Source organism: Canis lupus, chromosome 15, assembly GCF_003254725.2.
Source record: "Canis lupus dingo isolate Sandy chromosome 15, ASM325472v2, whole genome shotgun sequence".
NCBI classification, from domain to species: domain Eukaryota; kingdom Metazoa; phylum Chordata; class Mammalia; order Carnivora; family Canidae; genus Canis; species Canis lupus.
In genome coordinates, this window is record NC_064257.1 from 11,951,394 (window position 1) to 11,964,114 (window position 12,721).

Sequence of the window (12,721 nt, forward strand, 5' to 3'; positions counted from 1 at the left end):
TTTGTCTCTGCCTCTCTCTGTGTGTCTCTTGTGAATAAATAAATAAAATATTTTTTAAAAAGACACAAAATACTTATTGAGTGCCTTCTATACACCAGGCACTATGCAAGGGGAGTTACAAGGAGAGGCTAATCTAGTGACCTTACACCAGGAACCCTTATGGTATTTCTGCCCAGATACAGCAACAAAGTAACCTTGATACAAAACTTCAAGGTCAACATGAACCATTGCAGCTGTAGCCTATTAACCCCATCCCAAGGCACCCAGGATTCTGATACTGCCTCATACACATCCTATATCCCAGCAAATGGTAGTTTTAGAGGTTGAGTCTTTTACACCTAAGCGTCACAACAGCCATAAGAGAGATATGGGACACGTCCTTCCCAAGAGCTATAGCAATCCTAGTATCTTGTCCAGTGTCTTCTTCTTGCTTCCTCTCAGGAATCTGGAATGCAGAAGATAGAATACATGACCTGGAGCCTCTCATTGCACAGGGAACCTGTCCCTGGAGCCTCTGGCTGCATCTGCACTCTGCCCGCAGCCTCCCCTGGGTAGGAGGGCTGCTGCTGTCCATGACCGGAGGGAATAAACAGTCTCCGCTCTTCCCCGGTTCTAAACCAAAGTAATTGGGTTTAATTTTAATTTTTTTTAATGGCTTGGAATTAATAGAAGCAGCTGCTGCCACAGTGTGTGGGTGTCCTCCAGAAGGCATAGATAAATAAATAAATAAATAAATAAATAAATAAATAAATAAATACCCTACATATAAAATGAACTATGAAAAAATAAACAATAGAGTGTGTAGGACAGAAAGGTTAATTCAAGAATCGCACAGTGTCTTTTTGTTATCAAAAACTCAGCTGGCAATATGTAGCTCTGTCTCTTCTCCCACCACTAGTGCCCATCAGCCTCTGATAAGATGGTAATCTGATTAGACACCGGCTGTAAAAATGTGTTGCCTGTATCTAAGCACTCCCTCCCTCTCCCCCTCCCTCCCTGTGACTCACCAGGAGATTAGCTGTGACAAAGTGTGGAGAAAGATAAGAATAGATATGCTGGTGACAGGAGCACCATTATAATTATTTGGGGGAAGATAGGGATTGGAATTAGGAGTGGCTCCTGTTTGCCTAGGGAGGGTGGATTTATAATGTGGGCATCTATGCCAGCTGCCTGGCTGTGCCAGACTGCAGAGAAGAAAAGGAGGGGCGAACTGGCTCAAGCCAGGTGGTGGTCAAGGTTTTTCCAGCTAAATGTAGACTAAAGGCCACATGTTAGCATGGATGGCAAACCGGAGATTCAGCTGCCCTTATGAAAGGAAGAGGGATGAAGTCTTAGGTTAATTTGAAATATACCTGGAAAACTGAATGCCAGATTACTTCCCACCCCTGGAGCAGTGAAGAAGGAGAATGAAGAGACTGTGCAATTGCAGTTGTTGGCTGAATGTCAGTGAGCACAGCCTTGTGTGGTGGGGAGAATATGTGTTCATCAGTCAGGTAATAGGTACATCAAATAGGTGGCAAATTATTGGTTTACAGGTGGTGCTTAATATATGTTGTGCCCTTTGGAAGTATTTGAGTGACTTCATTCTGCATACCTCTTTTAGAATTCACAATATGAAGAAATTCTTTGTTATTTTTCCTTTCTGCCAATATGAAGAAAAAAATTGTGTCTAGTGTCTAGGAAGAATGTGGGATCAGAACTCAGCTATCCATATCCATATTTTTTGCTAGACTAAAGAGAAAATTGGGGCTCCAGTCTTTCAGGGTTCTGGAGGAGGGCAGGAAATGCTATTGTTTTAGAGAGGCTGATGTAGTCCATTAGGCCCTGGGCTCCTTCGCTTCCTCTGTATTCTACTAATCTCCAAAATGATGCACCGGAATTTGACTGATAGTTTGGAGAGAAATCACAGAGGATAGTAACTGAGAAGGAATCATTCATTCATTCAGTCAGTCCTAAATGCACTCACTCATTCATTCAGCAGATATGCTTTGAGCTTCTCTTCAGGGCCAAGCACTATGCTAAGTGCTATGGATTTTGAGATGAAACAGAAATACACCAATTTCTGCAATTAGTATTTAGAGAAATTAGTTCATGGAGTTGCTGACAAAGCTTTCAAAGAGGAAATGTCATTTGAGCTGGATTTCGCTTCTCTACATAGAGGTATACTATGTAGAAACGTATGAGAACAGCAATTGCAGAAAGAAGGAAAACCATTTTAAAAGGCATGAAGGTTTTTGAGACCTAATGTATTCAGGGCATGACTCAGTTTCACATGGAGAGAGCACAATATTTATCTGTTGGTATAGCTGAAATTTGTTAATACCTTAAAGTTCACTCACAAATATATTCATTTACCCAATTGATAAGCATTTTCAAAGCTTATGCAAAGCTTTGAAAATGCTTATCAACCAGAGATGAACAATCTATTGGTTCTGCCTTCAAGGGGGGACAATGGGGTGCTCAATCTAATGGTGGAGAAAGATATTTTTCAAATTGATATAATGAAAAAGAGGCTATAAAAAAAAAAGAGGCTATAATAGAGAAGTATATAGTATGACTGTGAATTTGTTCAGTATGTACATGCATGTGTGTGAATGTGTGTGTGTGTGCTTTGCTCATATGTGCATGCCTGACTAGATTTGAGGATGTGAGTTACAGGGTCGCCTCACACATGTGGAGGCCCTCTTCAGCCGTCAGGATGGACCCAAGATGATGCTTTGTTCCAAGAGCTGGATCAGCCTTTAGTTTTCTAAGTCCCGAAAGCACACACTCCAGGTCTTGAATCTCTGCATCTCTGGCAGGATCATTGTTGAACTGGTTCCTTTACGACATTTTCTGGGGAGTCATGGTTCTTAAGAACAAGCATTCTGGGCAGCCCGGGTGGCTCACGGTTTAGCACCACCTTCAGTCCAGGGCGTGATCCTGGAGGCCCAGGATCCAGTCCCACGTTGGACTCCCTGCATGGAGCCTGCTTCTCCCTCTGCCTGTGTCTCTGCCTCTCTCTCTCTCTCTCTCTCTGTGTGTGTGTGTGTCTCTCATGAATAAATAAAATCTTAAAAAAAAAAAAAAAAACACAAGCATTCTTGGAGCACCTGAGTGGCTCAGTCAGTTAAGCATCCACCTTCAGCTCAGGTCATGTTCTCAGGGTTCTGGGATCAAGCCTCACATCGAAGTCCCTGCTCAGCAGCAAGTCTGCTTCTCCCTTTTCCTCTCCCTCTGTGATGTCTTTTGCTCTCACTGTCCCTCAAATAAATAAATAAAATCTTAAAAATAATTTTTTTAAATAACAATCATTCTTGACTCTATCTTCATTTTCATCCTATCATTGGGATAATAGGAATAACTTCAGAGGATAGTTGTGAGGATTAAAGAACTTAATACTTCATAATATACTTAAAATTATGTACATGGTCAATAATATGTATACATATTAGGAATTATGATTATAATAACTTATCATCATTATTGTATTGTTTTCACTGATATCTTGATGATCTGTATTAAATGGAATCAGAAGGCTGCCTTGTCTAACCTAACATCAAGTATAGGAACTTATCCTTGATGGGATCTCATAAAACTTCCCATGCTTGCACTCCCCTGTAACTTGGGCCTTTTTTCTTTTCCTCAGTTGAATGCTAAAGGGTCTCTATACTGAGATAAAATCTACTCCTGTATGATGTCTACCATTTATCTTCAGAGATGAGTCTTCTTTTCCTATGATAAAACAAGCAAGTATTGTTAACTTTTCTATGCCATTTCTAGTGAGAGAGAGAGAGGAAAAAGGAGACACTCTTCTTGCCTTCAAAAAGCCAATACTTTCTTTGAAGAAATCTCCATGTACTTTTGGTGTTCACTGTTAAGGGACATACCAAGTTATAAAACTTATTTTGATATTATTATGTCAAAGTAGAGAAAAATTAATGAAAGCTGAATGGACAGAGAAGGATTCAGAGAAGAAGTACATTCAAGGATAAACATTTATTTATACCTTCTTTTGTCCATTAACTAATTAGTTCACTTAAAAATATTTTAGCTTTTATTGACAATCTACTTTATGCCAGTAGAAGTTCACCAAGTAGGTAAGATGGCAAAGAAGGCAGTCTAAGTGGAAAAAAATATCAAATACAGAGAGATTCCATAGAGGTACAGGAGGAAAGGCATAAAATTCTGTTAGGGAATTGTGAGTAGCACAGTATGAATAAAATACCGGGTTCAAGGAGGAAGAAATAGCTGATGATACTAGATCACAGGGCAATCTCAGGAAGCCTTGTGGGCCAAACCAAAATATAAGGATAGGGAGTTATTTCAAGAGTCTTTTGCAAGAGAGCAGATTTTTCTGGAAATAGAACTAAGACTGTGAGCTGGATGACAAGGGGAAAAAGGAGAGTGGCATGGTACCACAGGGTTATGAGCAACAGACTTCGGAGTTATACTAGCGTGCATCTAATACAAGCTTTGTGGGTTACTAAACCTGCCACTTCAGGGAATTTTTTTACCTCTCTGAGCTTCAGTTTTCCTGTCCATGTAAAACGGATGTTAATAACCCCTGGCTCATGGGTTTATTGTAAAGTTTAAGTGATAATGCATATAAAACATTTAACAGGATGCCTGAGACATAGTAAAAACATGATAAGCAAAATAAGAGAAAAACCAGAAGTGCATTACAAATGAGAGACACATTTTTCCTACTTAGTCCCAGCTTTATTTTCCTCTCTTCTTTGTGTTACTTGAAAGTCCTCATGAATTTGGCCTACTGAGCTCTTCTCAAATAGATTTTAATTTATATTCTTAGCAGGGTCTAGAAAATCTAAGCCCTGAGCAGCATCTCAGCTTCCTTGAATGATTACCCCAGGGCCCATTACCTTCACTCTGTCTGTAAATCAGGTTAGGCATCCGACCCACTCAGGAGAGGAGCTGGGACAGCTGCAGGCCTTAGATGAATTCTCTTGATAGCACATAATCAAATTTGGTGGAGATGGCAGGCTCTCAGAGTCAAGTTGCTAAACTTGGCTAGAATTGGAGAAAACTGGAGTGATTGAATTTAAAGCATGGACCCTGATCGGATATACTAGTAAATGAAGAGTTGAGAACAGAAGCATCATAACCCGAGGGGCCTATCACTGTAGGAATCACTAGCGTATGAAGACATGCTCACCTTGCGCTCAGCTCAGTGAGCCAGAGCCTGTAACCAGTATCACTGACTACTGGTAAGAGACTTCAAGGCCACTTTCAACTGGCATTCTTGTTGAATGCAAATCTGGAACCCCAAGACTAGTTAATCCCACAGCCTCACATTCTTGCATGTTCAATCGCATCACAAATGTAGACCATCACCTATACCCTCCTGTCTGCACTGGTCTGGTCTTGGTTTTCCATTGTTCCCTTCTCTATCCAGAACTTTCCAGTTTTTCCTCTGAAACTCAGCTTCATAGTTAATAATCTCAGTTGGGTTCTCTGGCTTTTAGTCCACTGATTCCTTTACCTCTTCTCTTAATCAAACAATGCTTGGTGCATGATACTGAACAAATATTTGCTACATAAAACAATGAAGTAAGACCACTGATATGGAGGCCATTATTCTCTCCATTTCCCTCTCCAGAGCTGCTCATTCTCTTACTCCACTTACAGAAATATCAGGAAGAGATGATTTTTCACTCTCAATGCATCTTCCAGGCCATTATTTCTTTGTCTCATAACGGGTAGCCCCCACATTTCAAAATAGGAAGGCTTAGGGTAGCAATCTGGTTAGAAATGAGGAATGCCGGGCAGCCCGGGTCGCTCAGCGGTTTAGCGCTGCCTTCTGGGATCGAGTCCCATGTCAGGATCCCTGCATGGAACCTGCTTCTCCCTCTGCCTGTGTCTCTGCCTCCCTCTGTCTCTCTGTGTCTCATGAATAAAGAAATAAAATCTTAAAAAAAAAAAAAAAGAAATGAGGAATGCCTAGGAGGGACTTGTCTTAAAGTTATATTTACATTACAAGAAGACTGTTGTTAACCTGAATATTTATTTGTGGTGGTTTTGGAAGTAGGAGGCAAATGGATTCTTTTGGTGGCCCAAGCACATCCAGTAGGTGGCCTTTGATACTACCACTGGCATTTATGTGCAAAGCCTTGTTCCTTTGTTGCTTACGCTCTTCTCTATACCATCCTGTCCTCTTCAGCACTTGCAGGTTCTCACCCATATTAGACTTTATGTCCCATCACTTCAGCCCCTTTTTTTCTAATACAGTCAAATCTGTCTTGTCTTCTCACCTGTGCAGCTACTATCCTTCTTCTGTCCTTCTGACCACTATCATCGATTCCTTGGACTGGCACACTCATGATGCTTAACTTCTTTCACTTACTTGAAAGGTACCCTGTGACTTCAGAATAATTTTTAAATACTTTAACCTGGTTTAAGTATTTAGTCTGGCTTCTGCCTTCATCTTAAGACACATTTCTCATTATTTCCCTTCTCACTCATTGTGCTTCAGCCATGATGAATTCCTTTCAGTTCCAACATTTTACTTGTTCTCTCTTGCCTCCTGGCTTTTGTGCACATTCATATCTGGAATGCCAGAAGTTCATAATTTATCAAGAAGGATTATGGAGGAGTGTTCTAGGTACTGCACATGGAATCAGACAGAAATAAATTTGAATCTCAGCTCTATCATTTACCTGATTGAGATCATGGGTGAGTTCCTTAACTTTTATGAGCCTCCATGACCACATCGGCAAAGTGGAATAATACCCACCTTGACCCAATGGTTGTGAGGATTAAATCAGGTACTGAATGAGAAACAACCCATACTATGCATATTCTGTTCATTCCTTCCTTTCTCTTTTCCCTCATTCTTCCCTCAATCCTTTTCCTTTTTTCCTTCCTTAACTTCTTCCCCTCTATGCTTTTCTTTAAAAAAAAAAAAAAAAGGTTTTATTTATTTATTCATGAGAGACAGAGAGAGAGGCAGAGACACGAGTAGAGGGAGAAGCAGGCTCCACGCAGGGAGCCTGACGTGGTACTCTATCCCGGGTCTCCAGGATCACGCCCTGGGCTGAAGGCAGCACTAAACCACTGAGCCACCTGGGCTGCCCCCTTCTATGCTTTTCATTAATGTTTGGGTGAGATTCATAAGACCCAGGGCAACAGGCAAACAATACAAGCCACTGTATGTACAGAATTAGTGTTTTGTAACCTCTGCTCTTCCACAGGAAGCCCACAGCCTTACTTCCCACTCTGGCTACTGAGGCAACCTCAGAAGGACACCAGGGTAGAAGTGAGATTCTGCAGCAAACTGCATGTTATAATGCTCTGGGAGTTCTTAGCAATTTTCTTCAGGCTGCTGTACCTGGAACCAATCTTGTTTTTTCTCAGCCTTATCACTTACACCCTCCTCCTCACACTGTCCTCCACATGCTCCTGTGTCTCTTGGCTTCTCAGTTGAATGCCAAACCCCTACAGGTGAGCCTTGCATCCTTCCTCTACTGTGCTAGTAACCCTCAAGAAAACATACCTGCCTTGGGCAGCCCGGGTGGCTCTGCGGTTTAACGCTGCCTTCAGTCCAGGATGTGATCCTCGAGTCCCGGGATCGATCGAGTCCCGCGTCGGGCTCCCTGCGTGGAGCCTGCTTCTCCCTCTGCCTGCGTCTGTGCCTCTCTCTCTCTCTCTCTCTCTGTGTGTGTGTCTCAAATAAATAAATAAATAAATAAATAAATAAATAAATAAATAAAATCTTAAAAAAGAAAAGAAAGAAAAGAAAACATACCTGCCTCTAAGGAGTTTCCAAACTGATCCTAGTGGATGAGACTTAGGAAGCCATCAATAAAGAATCAAGAATTACTGCAAAATGTGGGAGCTGAACAGGCCTGGAATTGTCAATGGCTGATCATAGAAAAGGCACAGTTTGCGATGGGTTTTGTAGGATTAACAGAATTTTGAAGACATAGAAATGAGAGGCATTCACTGCAGGGAAACAGTGTGAATGGTTTGGATGTCATACATTCATGAGAGGGTACAGTGAGCCTATGGTGGGGATGAATGTAAAGAAGTTCTGGGAATTATGACTGGAACATTTTGCCTTTTCTCATGTATATGTTTTCAGAGGAGTTCCTTTGTGAAGAATGAGCGTGATGACTTAGCAAAATTTGCCTACACAGTGTATTTGAAGTAGTATTTCCCAAAGTGCTTCTGTGGAAAATTAGTGTCATGAAATGCTCTGTAGAAAAATAATAATAATTTAAATGAATGTTGAGTATTCTTTCCTCTCCTTGAATATTTATAATGCATATTAACTTATTTTAAAACGATCTGAATTAGCCTTATAATACAAGCCTTATAATACACTTCCCTAGGAAAAGCAGGCCTCCCCTGTTTATTTAAGTAAAATATCAGTCTTCAGTTGCCCTCAGGCACTTTTTTTTTTTTTAAGATTTATTTATTTATTTATGAGAGAGAGAGAGAGAGAGAGAGAGGCAGAGACACAGGCAGAGGGAGAAGCAGGCTCCATACAGGGAGCCCGAAGTGGGACTCGATCCCGGGACTCCAGGATGGCGTCCTGGGCCAAAGGCAGGCGCCAAACCGCTGAGCCACCCAGGGATCCCCTCAAGGCACTTTTAAAGTCTGTAACTATATTGCATATTTATTTTTAAAAAAATTTTTTTTAATTTTTTAAATTTATTTATGATAGTCACACACAGAGATAGAGAGAGAGAGAGAGAGAGAGAGAGAGGCAGAGGGAGAAGCAGGCTCCATGCACCGGGAGCCCGACGTGGGATTCGATCCTAAGTCTCCAGGATCGTGCCCTGGGCCAAAGGCAGGCGCTAAACCACTGCGCCACCCAGGGATCCCTATTTTTAATATTTTATTGACTGCTTCCCCACCAAAATATAGGCTCCATGAAAACAAACACATGCCAGTCTTATTTACCATTATACATCAAGAATCTAGCACAATGCCTAGGCATAAAATAAATGCTCAAAATAAGAGTAAACAATGACTAAAACTTGTTCATCTTTTAAATTTGCATTGTCCAAACAACTGGTAAAGGATGGGGCTGGAATTTGAACAAAGTACTGCCAACTCTTGGTCTCTTCTTTACCATAGATGGTGTGGTTGTTATTCCCAGGCACTAGGAGGAGTTCTTGATGTTACAGTTTTTCTCTTCCTGCTTATTACCTTTTGAAGCTTGAATGATTGTCTAATATGTCCATATTTTTTTGTTTGTATCCTTCAGGCAAAGGCTGCCACCTAAAAATGTTTACTACTACCGGTGCCCAGACCATAGGAAGAATTATGTGATGTCCTTTGCATTTTGTTTTGACCGAGAGGAAGATATTTACCAATTTGCTTACTGCTACCCATATACATACACGCGCTTTCAGCATTACCTTGACGGCCTGCAAAAGAGAAACATGGACTACTTCTTTCGGGAGCAGCTGGGTCAGAGCGTGGTAAGACCGAGTCAGAACCAGGCAGCCTTGGGGGAGGAGCTTAGCAATGGGTTTTTATAGAATGGAAATAATGGATATTGATGCTTTAGCATATGCTCTGGAACTTCTAATAATTAATTTCATTGTACCATTCTTTGCCTCTGTGGAAGTCACAGAATAAGATATGAGGCAGATGCCTGTCCTGAATTGAAGCTGATGGTGCTCTCTCACAAAATACAGAAAATCCAGTGAGAAAAGAAGGAGGCTCCTACTAGGTGTCACAAGCATGTTGAAGGCATGAAAGCATTTTATGAGTGTAAACCTCTGAGATAAAAAAAAACAACAACAACAAAAAACAAAACCTCTGTCTTTTAATGAATTCAGCTTGCCTGCAGTCACATTAGCAGATGGTGTACAGTTTGGTTGTGCTGCCCACCATGTGCTCTGTCTCTGCCATTCATCAGTTCCTAACCCTTCTTCCTTTCCAGGTGTAGTTCTCTAGGTCTGGAGATTTCAGTCTTCTATTATTCTATATTAGTTTCCTATTGCTGGCTTAACAAATGGTCTTGAACTTGCTGGCTTACAACAAAACGAATGTATTATCTTACAGTTTAGAGAAAGTCTGAAATTGGTTTCACTGGGCTAAAATCAAGATATCAGCAGGTCTGCATTCCTTTTGGAGGTTCCAGGAGAGAATTTGTTTCCCTGTTCTTCCCAGCTTCTAGAGGCTGTTTGCATTTCTTAGTTTGTAATTCCCTTCTACCTTCAAAGCCAGCAATAGCTTAAGTCTTTCTCAGGCTAGGTATTCGACGTGTTAGCGGACTCGATGATCAGGTCTTTGGAGTAGAATCCTGTAAGGAAAGGCATGCCTGTTAATGCGAGGCTTCCGATAATAAGGGAGGTTGTGGTGAAGGGAAGGACTTTAAATAGGCCACCCATTTTTCGAATGTCTTGTTCATCGTTTAGTTCACTCTACCACTGAATTTCTTGCCTCCCTCTTTTACTTATAAGAATCCTTGTAATTATGTTGGGCTCACCCAGATAATCCAGGATAGTGTCTACATCTAAAGAACTTTAACTTAATCACTTTGGTAAGTCCTTTTTGTCATGTAAAGTAACAGATTCACAGTTTTCTGGGATTAGGACTTGGACATTTTGGAAAGGGGTGCATTGTTCTGCCTATCATTGTTCTCTGTGGCCAATGATACTTCAGCTACTTGTAATGAATAAGCAGGTGATAAATTGTTTTTATGTTTTATTCTTCAAAAATTGTGGATTGTGCCTCTCAAATCAGTATATAGACTACTCTAAAGATCCTAAGTGAGAATACTGGTGGCATTGGCAGATAATATGTACTCGAGGTTCTGAGATGTGTTGGTGGAAAAGTGGATTCTTCCCAGTGACTGTGAGTTCCACCTTGAAGGGAGTCCCACTTTAAATAAAAGTTTTCAAGACTAGACTGCTTAAAAGACAGAGTCTAATCCAGGATACACAAAGAAGGAGAGAAATAGAGAGAGTCTGTATATGGCTCAGGTACCTGAGAGTCCAATCCGTTCTCAAAATCTAGTGGTCATGATGATATTCTTATAGCCTGAGATTCTGTATAAGATTTTACTAAATATCTTCACTAAACCCTCTTCCTAACTGTGCTTCTGGTGGGTGCCATGGGTATCTGGTGCCTGTATATCTCAAACTGAGAATTGGGACACATGGTCTATCAGTCAGCATGCTAGCAGGAAACAGATGGCAGCCTCACATTAGGATAATTTGAGGAAGGCTTAATAAATGGGCTATTTACAAGGTGTGGGCAGTGTGTAGGAAAACCACAGGGTATAGTTTATTTCCCCAGGGCTAGTAACAGCCCAAAGGGTGTAAAGGGAAGAAATGATTACCAGAACCCAATAGTAGAGAGTCGTGTAGCAGGCCACCTCGAGTGGATCAGTGACCTTCACTTAAGGCATAAAGTTAGCCTGAGATGACCCCACAGGGAGGGAACTGAGAAAAATAAATACATAGAACTCATTCTCTTATTCTCCTCTGATTTCCTTCTCGGGGTCCCTACTGACCAACCCAACCAGAAGCTAGAGGACAAGAGAGCCCATTGAAGTAAAGATTAAGCCACGCTGGTCAAAGAAAATGGTGGAGAAGGGCAGAGAGGAAATGTAGAAAAGCAAATAGAACATATTAGGCACACGTAGATTAATCGACAATTTATTATTGGAAATAGTAAGATTATCTGAGATGCGACTGTCAGAGAAAGGAGATGAGTGTTTGCCAGATATGAATTGTGATATGAATTAAGACAGTGAGAAGTTCGTGTAATACTTGTGACTTTTAATCTTAAGAGCAAGAATTGTACATTTCATTCCTGTGTCCACCCCAACCCCTTCTTAGATTTATGCCAAGTAGAATGTAGGTGCATACGGAATGGCTATTAAATGAATTGTTGAATGAATGAAAGGATGAATTCATTGTGGATCCAGGATGGAATTATACCATCAGATCTTTGTTTTAGGAAGCAGGATAAAGAAAGTAGGGGAAGAATGGAGAAGATGCAGTTACATAGCACTTTCTCTTCTATTCCATTTCATAGAACTCATATCCACCTTTCTCTAAAGTAAGGTTGAGACATGAAGTCTTCATTTTGTGTGACCATGTCTCCAGCTAAAAACTGGTAGTCCTCTAGATATGTAGGAGAACTGAAGGACAGTTTTGAAGGACAGCCTGAAGTCTCTGCCACAGGAAGCCTGAATTCCATTTTCAACACTAATACCAAATTACTCATCTGACCTTGAATGTTACTTCCCCTTTCTGGGAACAAGTCTTTCATCTACAAAATGAAAAAATTGGACTTGAATAATGTTTTCAAATTATTCTTTGAAACTCCTCAGGAAAAAACAAAACAAAACAACAAGTAGAGACCCTTGTCCTACTTTAGGCCTTGTGAGGAACACTGTGGGATATAAAACAAATCTTGGTGTACTTCCAGAAATGTATTCTATACCTGAGGAAATAAGACATATTCAGACAGAAATAATATTTTAAGTATATAATTAAGGATCTCATAAGTTATTTGGAAAAGTAATGGTCAGACTAACCATCAGGGAGAAGATAGGCTTTATGCTGAGTCTTAAAAGATGAGTAGGAATACTAAATGCAAAGTTGGGGAGAAGGCAGCCCAGATGGCAGGATATAGCCAGAGTCATTGCATGGTGATAATTGTTTAGTATTGGGAATCTTCCAGTAGAAGATGGGGATAAATAGGAATATTAGGGACTAACTCTAGAAAGCTTTAATTGTCGTATTAAGGAATT

General features: G+C 40.7%; 1 protein-coding gene across 11 annotated transcripts in view; it reads left to right on the forward strand.

The window, feature by feature from the left end:
* The window catches only part of LOC112642495 (BEN domain-containing protein 5), a 1,368,880-nt gene that overhangs the window by 876,288 nt on the left and 479,871 nt on the right, over positions 1-12,721 (forward strand). For all 11 annotated transcript variants that reach the window (XM_049094507.1, XM_035699097.2, XM_025420152.3 and 8 more), the window contains one exon: positions 9,212-9,428. In XM_049094507.1, the coding sequence (XP_048950464.1) occupies positions 9,212-9,428 (217 nt within the window). The remainder of the gene's footprint in view (positions 1-9,211; positions 9,429-12,721) is intronic.